The 20518-nt window shown below is 36.9% G+C and overlaps 1 protein-coding gene across 1 annotated transcript in view; it reads right to left on the bottom strand.

Moving 5' to 3' along the window:
• LOC136245266 (uncharacterized) overlaps positions 1–20518 on the bottom strand; it is a 248123-nt gene that overhangs the window by 13289 nt on the left and 214316 nt on the right. Inside the window, exons 18-20 of the mRNA XM_066036756.1 lie at positions 18122–18220; positions 15844–15942; positions 4575–4673 (exon numbers count right to left, since the gene is read on the bottom strand). Coding sequence (XP_065892828.1) covers positions 4575–4673; positions 15844–15942; positions 18122–18220 — 297 coding nt within the window. The remainder of the gene's footprint in view (positions 1–4574; positions 4674–15843; positions 15943–18121; positions 18221–20518) is intronic.

Here is a 20518-nt window from a genome sequence, read left to right as displayed (position 1 = left end):
TTAGTAATGGATGCTTCTATTATGGCAATTTCCTCTGGCAGCAGCTGCTCTGGTACATTAAACCAACATTCCATGATAATCTTTGAACTGTTACACCAACAGTATGTAACCAGACTCGAGACTACTGAGTTACAGCATTGCCTGTCTGCAATGCAAGCAGCTAGGCCTTGCATTTATGTGATATTATGTACATGTGAAGTATACACTTCAGCTTCTAACCATGACCACGGTTTGTGTACCACGATATTTCTGCTTTCGCTGCAAATACAAGACACTTACTTTCTAGTAATTTATTGGTGAGCAATTATGCTACAATAACATTAGCCTATTGCTGGACTTTTATACTCACAGGAGTAAGACAACATTTGTTGACATTTATCCTGAGCCATTGTTATAGAATGATGTTAGCACTCAGGCTGACATGGTTTTAGGTAGTTGTGTCATCATCTGTACACTAGTCTTCACTGCTTGTACCAGGTGATGTCAACTATACCTTTAGTGAAAAGGATGAGGACATGTGAGATACGTATCATGAACCATGGTAGTGTTTCATAATAGAGATCACCGATGCATTCGGTGAAATCCTAATAGAACACTCACTAAAACATTATCTCAGAAAATTGTCCCAACTACAAAAAAAAGCTGTTTGGAAGAAGTATAGGTCCACTGGAAAATATGACGTCAAAAGAAACCAATAAAAGTGCTTTAAATCACTGAAATGTGCCATTTTGTTCATAATATTCTTCCTATCATTTTTTCACTGAAAATCTGTTCACTCCATGGAGGTAAAAACTACATTAGTTTCCTTCCTATGTCTTTCTTTATGTCCATGACCTACTCCTACCATATAGTTGCATCTATAATTAATATCACGAATATTAAGAGAAGGACACAAATTTTCATAAAAATAGCCTGATTTTTTAAATTTCAATCAGTAGGAACACAGTGGAAGAGAATAGGGAAGCGTTGTTAAGCAGTTGTATACATGGCTACCACATTTATAAAGACATTGGACTCCTGCCATTGGTAAGTATGCCTGAACCTATTATACTTTCGAGCAATGCTCCAAAATTTTCCCTATTATGCTCCAATTATGCCCAGTTGTGTCCCATTATGCTCCAAATATGCTCATATCATATTGTACCTTGACTGCTCTATTAGAATAACTAATGCATCTGCGAATGTTCTATTAGGTTATTTCAATATGCGGTGACTGTTCTATTAGAGTATATCGATCTTTAACTAATCTTTTCTTCACAACGTAGGTGTAAATCTGATTTTTGCCATGTTTGCACAATATTCCATTGTGCATTATGCAAAATAGGCAGAGTTTTAACTTCTCTGATAACCAACACACAAAAATTTAGCCTGGCATTATGCTCAATACTTTTGGCTACCTACTATGCCCCAAATTATGCTGGCATAATCGGAGCAGGCCTATTGGCAAGGAACTTACTTGCATTTTAGGGATGTGCACTGAGTGATGACCCAATAGTAGTGACGTTCCTACTGCGCACCCTTTCAGTTTGTTTTTGTATCATGATGGAATAATAATATGCAGAGTTATAGAGAAAGAAGACACAAAATCACCGAGATACAATAAGCGTGAACTTAATTACCGTGGCTAGCCACTGTTTGCAAAAATAAAGTCTTTGCAGTAAAAACCTGTTATACGGTATTTTAAATGCATATTGAAAACAAGAAAATTTGCTTCTTGTCAGTTTACTTTGCCACTGATCTGAGTTAGTCTCTGCAAGGGAAACAATCTGTTAATATGTGTTATAAGTATCCAATCTATTAAAGTTAACATGTTCATTAGGAAACCCTATATCATAACCTATATTTTAACCACAGTATATTAAGTTCATACCAAAACAGCAATGCTGTTGCTACCACTGCATACTTAACTTATTGTGATCAAAGGTAAAATATAACCAAATGCCTATTGTTGACCAAAGCATGGTATTATGTGAGAAAATCACCCATATGGGTGCATTTGACACATAAAATGTGACATGATGAGCAAGAATCTGCCATTTTTTCAAAATTTTATATTGCTATTAAAACATATTGAAATAAACTTGGTAAAAATATGTGTACTACATAACAAATTTACGCATGTTTCAATTGCACCACTCAACAATAAAATCAGACACTTTAGCTACACCCATCTAAATGATGCGAAGCAGTACAATGGCTGGAGTGATTGGCATCGATGATGGATCCTCCCACTCGTGCATAACAAATGCGCTACCAATGAATAAACTAGCTAACAATGAATTAAATAACCATCAAGAGAGTAATTAGTAAGTAAAACCGTTCCTTGTACACAACACTCAGCAGTAGTCAATATTAGCCTTGCATTCTTGTTCCTCCCGTGTTACAAATGGGCACCTTTGATCTGTGCACGCCCTATACCACAAATCAGTTAGAACACACCCATTCAGTTTGTAGTGTAAACAACTTTACCTTCGGGCTTGCAGCTCTCGGGTGTCATGTTTACAAATCAGATACAATCCTCATGGGTGTGTTGCAACTATTACATGTGTACATAATGAAACAAAACTTGATAAGTTTAAAATTACACTAAGAGGTGTATTATTGAAAGATGACTTCACTACAATTACATGTTGTGTTATAATTAAGCAGTAATAACACAAGTGAACCAATCTCTACTACAAATTTTCTTAGATAACATGACAATTGTACCATAAAGTACATGTTTGCATTGGTTACGACAGTGATCACAATGTACAACATTTCCATTCAGGGGTCATTTAATACTGTACATACCAACAGTTGACCCTTAAATCCACATTAAACTTTACAAAATGCATACACTGCATCGGTACCAGCCTCTATGGTGGCTGTTGATATTGATCAGTTGATAACTCATAAATGGAAGGTCACACGGGCTTGCAATTAAGAGTTTCAGAGTGCTAACACCACAAAGGATAAAATGGTATCCAAAGTTTTATAAATTCTGATGCTCCTTCACCATGTTGTGATGGTTATAAACACAGGGTTATAAATTTGCACAATATTGTAGAGAAGAAGATATCTTTAAGGTTTGAGGTACGAGACAGAATCTATTTATCACCTCAAAATTATGAAATACTTATCACGCTCAGGAGGACGTGTGTCCTGCGTGTTTTCACTCTAAAAGAGTTTGATCACGATTCCCTTGATTTGTACTTGATTCACTGACCGGTATCATAAACGAGGTCAGATGAGAAGGTACCATTACTCCCTGATGGTAGTGTGGCATACTCATATGTCCATTATACTGAGACATGCGCAGCTCTGGAGGAACTGGTGGATGAAGGATCAGTACGACATATTGTACTGTCTAACTTATATAGTCAACAAATTGATGAGGTAACAACATGTGTTGTGTGGGTATGTGTGTGAAGTACTGTATACCAGGAAATTTTTGAAAGGTTTAATTTTCGAAAATAACAATGCGTTTTGGAAAATAATTATTCATAGATAGCTAGCTAGCTACAAGAACCAATGTTACATGATAGAAGTGATGCATAAACAAAGTTCAAGTGTTTGTTGTCTACTATATCAAATTAACTAGTTATAGACCTCAGTATAGCTAGGCAAACATGAGTCAATTTCATGACTGCAAGTGACACAAGTCTTGAAGCCTTATGAGTAAATAGTTATCTTAGCCTGCTACATGTATGAAGGAGGAAGGGGTAACTAGACGGGATTCTATGAAAGCCAGATGGGCATTAATCAATATTTAACAATCAAAGCAGGATATTCTACTTAATGCAACCATTGTTAGCTTCCTAGTGCACAGAGTTCTCGAATCCTTCTAGTCAATTATCTAAGGGCAGTGCAGTAGAGAGGATCCATTTCAAAAAAAAATTTGAATTTACAATCAAGCTGAAAATTTAACCCTTCAAAAATTTCTCACCATACAGTGATTAGAGGAATGGTATGGTTATCAGTTACACCATTCAGGGTTCAGTACTCTAGCAGGAGCTTATAAGCACCTTCGGCACTTATAAGCTAAGCTCCTCATTCTAATGATACCCAATTAATGTTGCTGTTGAGGTTTCCTTGAATAAGAAACTTTTACTGTATCTACATTGTATTAGTGTACCATTTATTAATGGGAGCTGGTGTTTGTACACTCTGTGGACTCTAATCATGTGAAAAGTGTTTTATCAATCTACAAGTTGATATTGTCCACTGTGGCACTGCTCAAGCAGAATTGCTTTCAGTAAGTCTCTCAAGATTATTCACCTTGTTGTCATCTTCATGAGCAAAGCATTCGAGTAAGATGATAGTGATTCTGGCCGATTGTGGACAGATTTTCAACTGAAACAGACGAAGAAGACTATGAAAAACGTGGAGTAACAGTACTAACTTCTTAATATTGACATCTGAAAGTGTATAACATTTCTGTTCTGAAAACAGTTGTTGGTTAAGCATCATGCTATTTCCATGCATTTCTTATATTGCCACTATAGTGGCTTATGCACCTTTAAGTGTTAAATAGTCACTTCATCATGTGTATACATATCAAACACTTAGTCACACTAGTAGTTAACACTTACTTTATCAACAGCATTAACATCAGCTCCCAAACTTATTAATTTCTCAACCACTTCAACATGACCACGTCTTAAAGCCAAATGGATGGGTGTGTCTCCATCCTGTAAGAAATAACATATGATATTATCATCACTATCAGGTCATCTCATCAACACCAAACACATGTACACATATCTGTGAGTATCATGTTCCATGGTAGTGGTTCATAATAGAGATCACCTTTTCTCAAAAATCCTAATAGAACACTTACCTATATACCACCTAAAAACATTTTCTAACTTCAAAAGAAACCATATAAATTAATTTAGAAAAAGTTTACGTCTACTAGCAAATATGAAGTCTGATAAAAGTAGTTTTAAAAGAACTATTTTACACCAACAATTAAAATAGTTACTTCATCATGTGTATACTTATCAAACACTCTGTCACACTAGTAATTAACACTTACTTTATTAACAATATTAACATCAGGTTCCAAACTTATTAATTTCTCAACCACTTGAACACGACCCCATCTTGAAGCCAAATGGATGGGTGTGTCTCCATACTGTAAGAAATAACATATGATATTATCATCACTATCAGGTCATCTCATCAACACCAAACACATGTACACATATCTGTGAGTATCATGTTCCATGGTAGTGGTTCATAATAGAGATCACCTTTCCTCAAAAATCCTAATAGAACACTTACCTATACACCACCTAAAAACATCTTCTAACTTCAAAAGAAACCATATAAATTAATTTAGAAAAAGTTTACGTCTACTAGCAAATATGAAGTCTGATAAAAGTAGTTTTAAAAGAACTATTTTACACCAACAATTAAAATAGTTACTTCATCATGTGTATACTTATCAAACACTCTGTCACACTAGTAATTAACACTTACTTTATTAACAATATTAACATCAGGTTCCAAACTTATTAATTTCTCAACCACTTCAACATGCTCATATCTTAAAGCCAAATGGATGGGTGCGTCTCCATCCTATAAGAAATAACATATGATATTATCATCACTATCAGGTCATCTCATCAACACCAAACACATGTACACATATCTGTGAGTATCATGTTCCATGGTAGTGGTTCATAATACAGATCACCTTTTCTCAAAAATCCTAATAGAACACTTACCTATACATCACCTAAAAACATCTTCTAACTTCAAAAGAAACCATATAAATTAATTTAGAAAAGTTTACGTCTACTAGCAAGTGTGAAGTCTGATAAAAGTAGTTTTTTAAAGAACTGAAATCTGCTATTTTGAGCATTTTGTTCATGTTCTTTTTATTATTATTATCTGATCCAAAATAGCCAAGCTGTAAAAAAAAGAGTGTGGCCCCCCAAAAGGCTATGGTGAAAAAAGATGTGAAATCCAAGGTGGCACCAAGAAATGGCTGTGATGGTAGGTTATAGTAAAAATTTTAATAATGACAATTCAGGTGAAATTGGTGCCACTTAGTCTTGGTGCCAAATTCACTTGAGTTGTCATTATTAAATTTTTTAACCATTAACCTACCATCACAGCCATTTCTTGGTCACATCTTTTTTTCACTCCGGCTTTTTTGGTGGCCGCACTCTTTCTTTACAGCTTGGCTGTTTAGGATTAGATATCACTTCTTTTTGTATTTGTATATGGCCATAGACTAGCTTTGGGGCTTTTTAAACCTATCTTCTTTTGTCTTTACCACAGGAAAAAGAAAAGGATTTGAAGCAGATTTTTAATATAAACTATTTTTGATTTTATCAGTAATTATATTAATTTTATTACATGCCGATTCTTCCCTAAAGGATAACTTCTTTCTAGCTGATTTCTCTACAGGGTAACTTGCTGAACTCTATACAGGTGATTTGTTTCTAGCTGATCTCTCTACAGGGTTACTTTGTCTGGCTGATCTCTATACAGGGTGATTTGTTTTTGCAGCTGAACTCTCTACAGGTTACTGGTTTCTGGCTGATCTCTCTACAGAGTAACTTGTTTGTAACTGAACTCTCCACAGGGTGATTTCTTTGTAGCTGAACTCTCTACAGGGCAACTTGTTTTTAGCTGAACTCTCTACAGGGTGACTTGTTTGTGGCTGAACTCTTTACAAGATGACCTGTTTCTATCTGAACTCTTTACAGAGTGGTTTCTTTGTAGCTGAACTTTCTACAAGGTGACTTCTTCTAGATGATCTCTCTACAGGGTGAGTTTTCTAGCTGACTCTCTACAGGATGATCTGTTTGTAGTTGAAATGTCTACAGGGTGCTTTTCTTGTAGCTGAACTCTCTACAACGTGATTCTGCTAACTGATCTATCTACAGGGTAACTTGTGAAATCTCTTCACGGTGGCTGCTCTATTAGAGTATCCTAATTCACACTTGCTACACAGAGTTAAATTACGTGTTATAACTCTGTTGCTTTAACTCTGATTCTTCTCAACTATTGAAGGGCCTTTCTAAGCTGATTAATCCATCTGTACATCGATTTTCAAATCATTCCACTGAGCGGTTTGTCTGGTAGGCATGGCAAGTATTCATTTTTTTATTAGCTTATCTCGATCGCATAATTGTTACACACTGTTACTTTTTTCATTGTATCTTTGCGGTCTTTAACTCGATTTCTTTCAAACCACAAAAGGTTTGAGGTTCAATAGTTAACCTATCCACGTACCAATTTTCAGCTTCTTCCCATAAACGATTTACCTTGTAGGCGTGACAACATATTGGTGTTATTTTTTGTGAATAATTGCTAATGACTCCTTGACTGCTTATCGTATTCCAGCCAAACTTGGTACCAAGATGTGCCTATATACTCACTTTCTGTGTGCCAATGTTCAAGGAAATCGGATATCGCATTCGCATTTTATGGCAGTTTTTGTAAGTGTGCAAGATCAATGAATGGCAAAGTGAAAATTTGCTTCAAAGTGGATGTTATGCATTTAAAAATAGACGATGGACATGAAGAAACACTTACATAACATGAAAGGCTATGTACATTTTATCCACACTAACATGTTCATTTGGAAACGTTATATCATAACCTATATTTTAACCACAGTATATTAAGTTCATACCAGAGCAACAATGTTGTTGTGTACCACTGTGTAGTATTTGAGCGTATTATTGAAAGATGACTTCATTACAATTACATGTTGAGTTTGATCAATGCCTAAACATATTAGGTACTTGGACATCAAAGGGTTAATTAAATGTGATAATAATCTGAAGTGATTTATTGTTAATTGCAGGTGTACATGTGCTGAATTAGAATCAAGACACGTGGTAGTGTGTCGTGCGGCCCAAGAAGCCGGCGCGCCACACTGTGAGTATATTGACAGGAAGAAAGAAAACGTCATTTTCACACTTTTGTATCTCGGTGATACCTTATCCGATTGAAACCAAATTTGCTGCAGAGTTGCCCGCCAGCTAGGGGAGTCTACATTCCAAATTTGAAGGAAATCACTCAAGCCAGTTCCGAGATACGAGTGGCCAAAGTTTTGTTTTATTTTCTTCGTTTTTTTTTTCTTCTTCTTCGTCTTTTTGCACACTTGCAAAAATTGCTATAAAACGCAAACGTGTACTCCGATCGCCTTGAAATTTGGCACACAGAAGGGGAGTCCAAAGGCGAATCCTAGCATCACATTTGGTGCAAATCCGATGAATGATTCAGGTATTATGACCGATTATTCTCGTAAAACAAGATCGATTTGTTGTCACGCCTACAGGGTAAACCGCTTCATGGAATGAGTTGAAAATTGCTATGTAGATGGAGTAACCATCGTAGGAGTGCCTTTTGGTGGTTTGAAAGGAATCGAGATAAAGACCACGGAGATATGACAAAAAACCCAAGCTGTGTCACAATTACGCGATCGATTTTTAGGAATAAAAAAGTATTAGTTTTCACGCCTACTAGGCAAACCACTAAGAGAAATGAGCTGAAAATCGGTGTATAGCTGGAATAATCTTCATTAAAAGTCCTTGCAGTAGTATAGAAGAATTGGATTACATACCACTGAGTTATGATTCGAAAGCCAACTCCGTGTAGCAAATGCGAGATCGAGATACTCTAATAGAACAGTCACCCTAATAGAGCATTCAGCTAATTTATTTACTCCATTATAGAATTCTATTACATTACAAGTTATCCTGTAGGGAGTTCAGCTGCAAACAGTTAATCTTATACACAGTTCAGCAAGAAGCAAATCACGCTGTGGAGAGTTAAGCTACAAATATATCACTGTAGAGATTCAGAACATTACAAGTCACACTGAAGAGAGTTCAGCTATAAACAAGTCATGTACCATGTATAGAATTCAGCTACAATTAAGCCACTCTCTAGAGAATTCAGCTACACACAAGTCACTGTGGAGAGAGTTCAGCTACAAACAAATTACCGTGTAGAGAGATCAGCTACAAGCAAAACACTTTGCAGAGAGTTCAACAACAAACAAATCAACTTGTAGAGAGATCAGCTAGAAACAAATCAACCTGCAGAGAGATCAGCTACATACAAATCAGCTTGTAGAGAGATCAGTTACACACAAATCAACCTGTTGAGAGATAAGCTAGAAACAAATAACTCTGTAGAGAGTTCAGCTACAAAAAATCACCCTGTAGAGACATCAGCTAGAAACTAGACACAATGTAAGGAGTTCAGCTACAAGCAATCACCCTGTAGAGAGTTCAGCTATAACAAATCAACCTGCAGAGAGATCAGCTACAAACAAATCACCTTATAGAGAGTTCAGCTACAAACAAATTACCCTGTAGAGAGATCGGCTACAAACAAATCAACCTGCAGAGAGATCAGCTACAAACAAATCACCTTATAGAGAGTTCAGCTACAAACAAATTACCCTGTAGAGAGATCAGCTACACAAAAATCAACTTGTAGAGAGATCAGCTACAAACAAATTACCCTGTAGAGAGATCAGCTAGAAACTAGACACAGTGTAAGGACTTCAGCTACAAGCAAATCACCCTGTAGAGAGTTCAGCTACAAACAAATCAACCTGTAGAGCGATCAGCTAGAAACAAATCACCCTGAAGAGAGGTCAGCTGCAAAAAATCACCCTGTAGAGAGGTCAGTTACAAAAAATCACATTGTAGAGAGATCAACTACAAACAAAACACTTTGCAGAGAGTTCAGCTACAAACAAATCAACCTTTAGAGCAATCAGCAATAAACAAAACACTTTGCAGAGAGTTCAGCTACAAACAAATCAACCTTTAGAGCAATCAGCAATAAACAAATCAACTTGTAGAGAGATCAGCTAGAAACAATTCAACCTGCAGAGAGATCAGCCATAAACAAATCAGCTTGTAGAGAGATCAGTTACACACAAATCAACCTGTAGAGAGATAAGCTAGAAACAAATAAGCCTGTAGAGAGTTCAGCTACAAGCAAATCACCCTGTAGAGACATCAGCTAGAACTAGACACAATGCAAGGAGTTCAGCTACAAACAATCACCCTGTAGAGAGTTCAGCTAAAACAAATCAACCTGCAGAGAGATCAGCTACAAACAAATCACCTTATAGACAGTTCAGCTACAAACAAATTACCCTGTAGAGAGATCGGCTACAAACAAATCAACCTGCAGAGAGATCAGCTACACACAAATCAACTTGTAGAGAGATCAGCTACAAACAAATCACCCTGTAGAGAGATCAGCTAGAAACTAGACACAATGTAAGGAGTTCAGCTACAAGCAAATCACCCTGTAGAGAGTTCAGCTACAAACAAATCACCCTATAGAAAGATCAGCTAGAAGAAGTTACCTTGTAGATTGTTCAGCTACAAACAATTCACCCTGTAGAGAGAGCAGCAAGAAGAAGTCACTTTGTAGAGTGTTGAGTTACAAAGAAACCACCATGGAGAGTTCTGTAATAAATATATGTATTAGATATATAATTTGTACATTTACTGATAAAATCAGAAATATTTTAAGTACATCTGCTTCATCTTTTCTTCTTCCTGTGGTAAAGAAAAAAAGACAGGTTTAAGAAGTCCCAAAGCCGGCCTATGGCTGGCTTTGGGGTATACAAATACAAAAAGAAGTGAAATCTAACCCAAAACAGCCAAGCTGTAAAAAAAAGTGTGCGGCCCTCAAAAAGGCTACGGTGAAAAAAGATGTGAAATCCAAGGTGGCGGCCAAGAAATGGCTGTGATGGTAGGTTAATGGTAAAAATTTTAATAACGGCAATTTAGGTGAATTTTTTGCCAAGACCAAGCGGCACAAAAATTCACCTGAATTGTCGTTATTAAATTTTTTACCATTAACCTACCATCACAGCCATTTCTTGGCCGCCACCTTGGATTTCACATCTTTTTTCACCGTAGCTTTTTAAAGGGCCACACACTTTTTTTACAGCTTGGCTGTTTTGGGTTAGATTATTATTATCTAATCCAAAATAGCCAAGCTGTAAAAAAAGAGTGTGGCCCCCAAAAAGGCTATGGTGAAAAAAGATGTGAAATCCAAGGTAGCACCAAGAAATGGCTGTGATGGTAGGTTATAGTAAAAATTTTAATAATGACAATTCAGGTGAAATTGGTGCCATTTAGTCTTGGTGCCAAATTCACTTGAGTTGTCATTATTAAAATTTTTAACCATTAACCTACCATCACAGCCATTTCTTGGTCACATCTTTTTTCACTCTGGCTTTTTTGGTGGCCGCACTCTTTTTTTACAGCTTGGCTGTTTTGGATTAGATATCACTTCTTTTTGTATTTGTATATGGCCATAGACTAGCTTTGGGGCTTTTTAAACCTATCTTCTTTTGTCTTTACCACAGGAAAAAGAAAAGGATTTGAAGCAGATTTTTAATATAAACTATTTTTGATTTTATCAGTAATTATATTAATTTTATTACATGCCGATTCTTCCCTAAAGGATAACTTCTTTCTAGCTGATTTCTCTACAGGGTAACTTGCTGAACTCTATACAGGTGATTTGTTTCTAGCTGATCTCTCTACAGGGTTACTTTGTCTGGCTGATCTCTATACAGGGTGATTTGTTTTTGCAGCTGAACTCTCTACAGGTTACTGGTTTCTGGCTGATCTCTCTACAGAGTAACTTGTTTGTAACTGAACTCTCCACAGGGTGATTTCTTTGTAGCTGAACTCTCTACAGGGCAACTTGTTTTTAGCTGAATTCTCTACAGGGTGACTTGTTTGTGGCTGAACTCTTTACAAGATGACCTGTTTCTATCTGAACTCTTTACAGAGTGGTTTCTTTGTAGCTGAACTTTCTACAAGGTGACTTCTTCTAGATGATCTCTCTACAGGGTGAGTTTTCTAGCTGACTCTCTACAGGATGATCTGTTTGTAGTTGAAATGTCTACAGGGTGCTTTTCTTGTAGCTGAACTCTCTACAACGTGATTCTGCTAACTGATCTATCTACAGGGTAACTTGTGAAATCTCTTCACGGTGGCTGCTCTATTAGAGTATCCTAATTCACACTTGCTACACAGAGTTAAATTACGTGTTATAACTCTGTTGCTTTAACTCTGATTCTTCTCAACTATTGAAGGGCCTTTCTAAGCTGATTAATCCATCTGTACATCGATTTTCAAATCATTCCACTGAGCGGTTTGTCTGGTAGGCATGGCAAGTATTCATTTTTTATTAGCTTATCTCGATCGCATAATTGTTACACACTGTTACTTTTTTCATTGTATCTTTGCGGTCTTTAACTCGATTTCTTTCAAACCACAAAAGGTTTGAGGTTCAATAGTTAACCTATCCACGTACCAATTTGCAGCTTCTTTCCATAAGCGGTTTACCCTGTAGGCGTGACAACATATTGGTGTTATTTTTTGTGAATAATTGCTAATGACTCCTTGACTGCTTATCGTATTCCAGCCAAACTTGGTACCAAGATGTGGCTATATACTCACTTTCTGTGTGCCAATGTTCAAGGAAATCGGATATCGCATTCGCATTTTATGGCAGTTTTTGTAAGTGTGCAAGATCAATGAATGGCAAAGTGAAAATTTGCTTCAAAGTGGATGTTATGCATTTAAAAATAGACGATGGACATGAAGAAACACTTACATAACATGAAAGGCTATGTACATTTTATCCACACTAACATGCTCATTTGGAAACCCTATATCATAACCTATATTTTAACCACAGTATATTAAGTTCATACCAGAGCAGCAATGTTGTTGTGTACCACTGTGTAGTATTTGAGTGTATTATTGAAAGATGACTTCATTACAATTACATGTTGAGTTTTGATCAATGCCTAAACATATTAGGTACTTGGACATCAAAGGGTTAATTAAATGTGATAATAACCTGAAGTGATTTATTGCTAATTGCAGGTGTACACATGCAAGTGCTAAAATAGAATTAAATTTACACGTCAGATGATGATCCACATTGTTAAGTACTTTTTAATGATCCTTACTAGCTTGTAAAATTATTATGCACCTATAAATATCATACCCCACCCCCAATTCCCAGGTAGGGTAGGGGAATACAGGGGATTTGGCAAAGTCTAGTGCCAGTACTGGAGCTAAGAAGTTAGTCAAAACCCAACTATGTCCCCACCTCAAAAGAGCTAGGGGTTTCTATAGGGGATTTGATTTACCTATTAAATACTGTTTGGTTCAGCAAACTGCCACTGTCAAAAGCCCCAAGATGTAGATGTCAAATCCCCAGTAGGTGTATGGGGATCCCCAGGGTGGGGGGTGGGGCTTGACATTGATAGGTACATTACTAACACTAACTTGTTGAACTATACAAGGGAATGATTGTTAAGAAATTTGAAGACAGTATACAGTAGTAGACAACAGAATAAGTGAAATAGTTACTTCACCAGGGGAGTCAAAGTAAAAGTGAAAGTGGTAAGGCTCAGCATGCCCCCAGGAAAGTTTTAACATTGCACACTTTGAGGTGCTATTTGGAGGCACTCTTTGGGCTGCAGTAATTGTGTGCAAGCTAGTTAGCTAGTGACAGATGTTCAATGATCAAACTGGAGACAGCACCTCCATAATACTGTTTAACTCTTAAATCTTATCATTTGAGTTTAAGGTACGTAGCGGCTACAAAGACAAACAAAGCCAAAACTAGTAAAATGTTAGAGGCACTTAATACGGGCAATTTGACATGAAGCTGTTCTGAGAGAAAACCAGGTGTAATTTTTGTTGGTTGAATGCAATGAATTAGACAGAAAATAAGCTCCCACATGAACACTATTGGTGGTCATGTGAGCCTCTCTCACGTGACGTAAAGGTTTATAACGATAAGTTAGGTATGATTATTCATTCTACGACACGTGTTAAGGCTAGTGAGGTACTGTTCTTCGAGTTTCCTATGGACCACAGCGATGTCTCTAGAAGCTGATAAATTTACACATCTCATGAATGCCATCACCACCATGAAGGATGGCATTGAGGCAAATTTCACGGCTAAACTGGACAAATTTCAGCGTGAGTTACAAGCAAGCCAGGCCAGCACCTTGCAGGAAGTAATGGCGAAGATAAACAAGAAGGCCTATCACTTCAAGGAGAAGAGTAATGAGTCACAGTTCACTTGTAATTCAATGGTGGAGGATCACATTGATGTGGCTAAGAAGACAATGGGGAAGATGGCCCCTAACAGTGACACAGATAAGGTTTTGTGAAAAGGTGAAAATTTTTTTGTTATCCATAATATACAGTCCTACTGTACTGTATGATGTACTTTCAACAAAATTATTAATATATAGCTAACATTTGCAGAAATTGTCCAAAATGAAAATTGTGAGCAGCTAGATTAGAAGTTGCCAAAAGAGGCAACTTTTAGCTGCCAGAAATGGAAATTTTTATGGTTCCAATAAATTGCCAACTTTGGCACTTTTGGGTATCAAAATTTTACCATTTTTGGCAAACTAAATCCCACAATCAATTAGTTCATCATTCTTTATAAAAGAAGTGGTACACTTATTGCCAGAATCGATAGCTTTGAGCACCATCTAGTGGTTGTTCACAGCAAAACAGAGTTGCTAATTTTGGAAACTGTAAGCAGTTTTGGCAATTTTTGGCCTGCTCAGAAATGGCTAAATATGGCAATTATGAGCAGTTGAAAAGTTGCCAGACGTGATAACTTTTTGCTGCTCAGAAATTGTGAGGAGTTCAAAAATTGCTAAACTGGGCAACTTTTGGCTGCCAGAAATTACCATTTTTGGCAATTTCTGAGCAGGTCTAAAGTTGCCACAATTGGTTTGTCAGTATTAGCCTTGTACATGCACACAGACATAATTGTATTAACATGATGATCACATGGTTATTGATGTTGTACACACTGTTTGGTTGTGGGATTAATCCCGAATAGTACAAGTGGGACAAACAGCACCTTACTGATAAAGACTTCAAGCCACCATGAATCAACCCCTTCAAACTGTTCATCTTTAAAGAAGCGGATGAATGGCCAAGGTGGAAAAAATGCTTCCAACAATTTTCCGAAGCATCTGGTCTTTCAAGCAGCAGTGCGTTATGCCAACTCAGTATGTTGCTTTATTGCTTAGGCCAAGAGGCAGATGATGTTCTGATTTCTACAATTATAACGGAAGTGGAGCACAAGAAGTTTGATGATGTTTTAACAAAGTTTGACACGTACTTTACAATAATGTACAGGCAAAATTTAACAAGAGCCAATATTAATATTAGCATTTTAGCCTTGCAAGAGCCAATATTAGCCTTGCATTTTTTGTTCCTTCTGCGCTACAAATGGGTGCCTTTGATCTGCGCATGCCCCATACACAAAACAGTTAGAACACACCCATTCAGTTTGTATCTGATTTGTAAACAACTTCACCCTCAGGTCTGCGGCCCTTGGGTGTCGTGTTTACAAATCAGATACAAACCTCATGGGTGTGGTTACTGTGGTACAACTATTACATGTGTACCCTGTTGTGTACATCACATATACATGTATGACAATGCGAGGCCGTAGTTGAATAAATTTAAGGGCAAGTCAGCTACAGCTGTCTGGTGATGGTGTTAGTGGCAATCAAGGTTATAGCGCTAAATATTGTACGTACACTCTCATGAACTCTGCCACAGATCTCATTCTAAAGTGGGAATTATCAGATGATGATTCCCATTGTTTAAGATAATGTTTACTAAATTACTAACACTTGTTACATGTTTAACTACACAAGGGAATGATTGTTAAGGAATTTGAAGATGTACACTAATAGTAGTAGATTACAGAACAATTAAGTGAAATAGTCACTTCATCATGTGTATACATATCAAACACTTAGTCACACTAGTAGTTAACACTTACTTTATTAACAACATTAACATCAGCTCCCAAACTTATTAATTTCTCAACCACTTCAACATGATCTTCACTTAAAGCCAAATGGATGGGTGTGTCTCCATACTGTAAGAAATAACATATGATATTATCATCACTATCAGGTCATCTCATCAACACCAAACACATGTACACATATCTGTGAGTACATCTATAAAATTCTGTACACATAATGAAACAAAACTTGATAGGTGTAAAGTTGCACTAAGAGGTGTGTTATTGAAAGATGACTTCACTACAATATATGTTGAGAGTGCAAACAAATTGTGAACAAGTTTTTACTGCAAAATTTCTTACATAACATGACATTTACAATGATCAACATCTTTAAGTTATCATACAATATGGTAGTGTAATGGTCGTGGCCATAATGATTCAGCTATGGTACCATTCAAATGCAATGTCATCTTGTGAGAGTGTGAGCAATTAAAACCTTGCTGTGGTGTGAACAGACTAGTATTAGCCTAGCACATGCACACACACATAATTGTATTAGCATGATGATCACATGATTATTGATGTTGTACACACTGTTTGGTTGTGTGATTGATCCTGAATAGTACAAGTGAGATAAACAGCGCCTTGCTGGTAAAGACTTCAAGCCACCATGAATTAACCACTGTTCAACTGTAAAGAACCGGATCAATGGTCAAATTGGAAGAAATGCTTCCAACAATTTTGCGAAGCATCTGATCTTTCAAGCGGCAGTGGGTAATGCCAACTCAGAATGTTACTTTATTGCTTAGGTCAATAGGCAGATGATGTTCTGATTTCTACAAATATAATGGAAGAGGAGCACAAGAAGTTTGATGATGTTTTAACAAAGTTCGACGCATCCTTTACAATTATTGTACAGGCAAAATTTAACAAGAGAGCACAGCTGGATGGCAAAAGTGCCAAATACTACATCACAACATTATATCACCTTGCATAAATGTGTAACTACCAAAGTATGAAATTTAACAAGAGAGCACAGATGGATGGCAAAAGTGCCAAATACTACATCACAACATTATATCACCTTGCATAAATGTGTAACTACCAAAGTATGAAGTCAGAGATGATTCATGACAGATTAGTGGTTAGCATTAGGGATCAACATCTTTCTCAGCGATTACAAATGAATCCGAACCTAACTCTGGAACAGGCAAAAACTAAAGTACATCAAAAGGAAGCCATTGTAAGAGATTTTGAAGGACAAACCAGAAGTGCTACCTACAAATGACCTAGAGGATATTAGGTACTAATTTAGAAACCCTACAAAGAAATCAGAGAACATGTTAACATGTGTCAAATCCTTTGCTAAAACTTGTACATGTGGTGGAAAGGGTAACCACTCAAGAGATAGATGTCCTGCATGAGATGTTGTGTGCTATCAACATTGCAAGTGGGGTTGATATGGTAGTATGTGCTTGTCGAAGAGAGCAACTCACACAGTGGAACTGCACAAAGACCAAACCATTCAAATAGAAGAAACTGAAGATGAGGATGATAATTTTCTTAGTGTTGTCACTACAAGATAGCAGACAAAGTGGCTGACAGAGGTCAGGGCAAATGACTTGCCAGTTATGTTCAAAATTGACACAGGGACAGAGGCTCAGCAATTACTGATGCCACCTTTAACCAGCTACATCATGTCAAAATAGAGAAGACTGCTAGGAGATTGTATGGTCCAGTAATGTCACCTCTTATGGGACAATTTACAGAAAGTCTCACTTTCAGGAATGTTTCTTACAAGCAGATTGTATTTGTGGTAAAAGCCCTGAAGCATAACGTATTGGGGCTACTTGCTATCACCTCACTGAATCTGGTATCACAACTACGTAGATTCATTGCAGCTCACAGCAAGCAAGATTCAGAAACAATATCCCCAGCTTTTTCACGGCCTTGGAACATTTGGGGAGTAGTATGAAATGTCACTGATTAAAGATGCCAAACTGTTTGATCTCCACACAGGCAGGAATGTGCCACTGTCTTTACACAGTAAGGTGCAAGATGAATTTAATTGGATGGAATCATTGGGTGTTGTCTACTCAGTTTGTGACTCTGCCCCATGGTGTACTAGCATGGTGACAAGTGTAAAATTATTACTAACACTTGTTACATGTTTAACTATACAAGGGAATGATTGTTAAGAAATTTGAAGATGTACTCTAATAATAGTAGATAACAGAATAAGTGAAATAGTCACTTCAACATGTGTATACATATCAAACACTTAGTCACACTAGTAGTTAACACTTACTTTATCAACGACATTAACATCAGCTCCCAAACTTATTAATTTCTCAACCACTTCAACATGACCACGTCTTAAAGCCAAATGGATGGGTGTGTCTCCATCCTGTAAGAAATAACATATGATATTATCATCACTATCAGGTCATCTCATCAACACCAAACACATGTACACATATCTGTGAGTACATCTATAAAATTGTGTACACATAATGAAACAAAACTTGATAGGCGTAAAGTTACGCCAAGATTAATCTATAAAACTAGTCAATGTTATGATTAGTATTTCTTAACTCAGAAGCCTCACCTGTACTAATATTTAGTCATCATAAACTTTGTTTATTATAAACCATAAAGCACATGTTTGTATTGGTTACTACGGTGATGACAATATACAACATTTCCAATCAGAGACATTTAATACTGTACACACCAAACATGCTAAACATTAGGGTTTAAAATGTGGCACAGTGTCCTCAAGATAGTTCAGTTGTACGTATATCGGTGTATTGTATCGGTTTTTAGCAGCAATATTGGCTCCCACTGATATAGTAGCAATTTCTATATCGGCCACCGATACGACATGTATCGGTATATCGGTACACCTCTACTATAGTGACGTTGACTTCACAAGATAAGTCAGGTATGATTGCTCTCAGAACAATTCCTGTGCATCTGAACAATGGTGGTAGAAAGGTTAATGTATTACTAGTACAAAATATATCAATTCTGATGTGGTAGCAGAGCTTGGCCTTCAGGAACATCTCAAAAGGGTGAATGTTAGTGTTCTCAATGGCCAAATTGAAACTACACCAGTAGTGTGTGGCACTGAGAGCTTAGATGGCAAGTCTAGGTTAACTTTTATAGCCTTTACTGTAGAGAGGGTCACAGGTGATATGAAGACCATGGATTGGTTGAATACATATGCCAGAGATTGGCCCCACTTACAACACTTGGGGTTTCCCAAATTATAGTCACATTTAAGTGTTGATGTTTTGATAGGAATGGATTGTGTATATTTACACTATTCTGTAAGAGACATTCGCAGTGCACTTGGACAACCAATAGCACAGTTGACACCATTAGGATTGACATGTATTGGTGTTGTAGGGAATGATATACATGCTAATATCAGTATGAAGTTTGCTCCCACTTACCTTTCTACAAGTGTTGGAGACATAGAAAAGGTCAATGTATTGCTTCAAAAATTCTGGGAAATCGATAACAGTGGCATGAAGGAAGCAGTGTCAGTTTTGAGACCTGACAATAAGAGTGTTCTTAGTGTAGCAGAAAGATCTATATAAACAGGATCATTATGAAGTTACTATACCCTGGAAAGATGATGTTGTTAGCTTAGTAATACCTGATAATTATGAGATTGCTAGGAAGAGGATGTGTAACCTAGAGAAAAGGTTGGCTAAATGTTCTGATATGGCAGAAGAATATAATTCGATCATTGTGACTCACCTTGAGAAAGGATATGTCACTAGAGTACAACCTTTAAGTGAGTGTGATATTAAGTGGTACCTGCCTCATTTTCCAGTTATAATACAAGATAGGACATCTACAAAGGTACGAATTGTGTTTAATGGAACTGCCCAATGTGATGGGGTTGCTTGAATGACGTTATCCATCAAGGGCCCAAGTTACATGATTTTTAAATGTTTTAATTATTTTGTTTCAGACAATATCCAATAGCATTAGCCTGTGATATTGCAGAAATGTATCTGATAATTGAGACACATCCAAATTAAGGACAGGTCTCACTATACATTTTGATGTAGACATATGAATTGTGAACAAGAGCCTGTTGAATATGAATTTTGGCTCAGTTTGTGTCCCAATATCATTCCAGGGTTTATATGAACAGAGTCATCCTAGCATAGCTAAAATCATTTTAAAATTCACCTGCATGGACAATAGCATGGCTTCAGATGATGAAGCAGGAGAGCTTTATAAAGAACTTTTTGACCTGTGGGGAAAAGTAGGAATGAAAACTCATAAATGGCTTTCAAATTTGACAAAGATGTTAGAACTATTCCACCACAGAATACAGCTTCTCAGATGAATTTAGGGAATGGGGAATGTGGATCATCAAGGGTAAAAACACTAGGGGTATTATGGGATGCTACTACAGATGTGTTTACTTTCAAGTCACAGTATATTGTTGAAGAGTTTATACCAACACAGAAAATGTTTTTGAAAGGAATTGCAACATTATTTGACCCTTTCTCCATTTGTTGTCAAGGCTAAAAATACTGATGCAAGAAACTTTGGTTTGTGGTGTTGATTGAGATGATTCTTTACCAGAAGAGGTGTCAACTTTCATGGTTTGCTGAATGAAAAGGTTGCTAGAATTTAAGGTTCCCAGGCAGAGGAGGCTGGACACGGCACATGTGAGCAC

Source organism: Dysidea avara, chromosome 15 (genome assembly GCF_963678975.1).
Source record: "Dysidea avara chromosome 15, odDysAvar1.4, whole genome shotgun sequence".
Taxonomy (NCBI): Eukaryota; Metazoa; Porifera; class Demospongiae; order Dictyoceratida; family Dysideidae; genus Dysidea; species Dysidea avara.
Note: the sequence above shows the minus strand (reverse complement) of the source record. Positions and strands in the feature narration are given on the sequence as shown.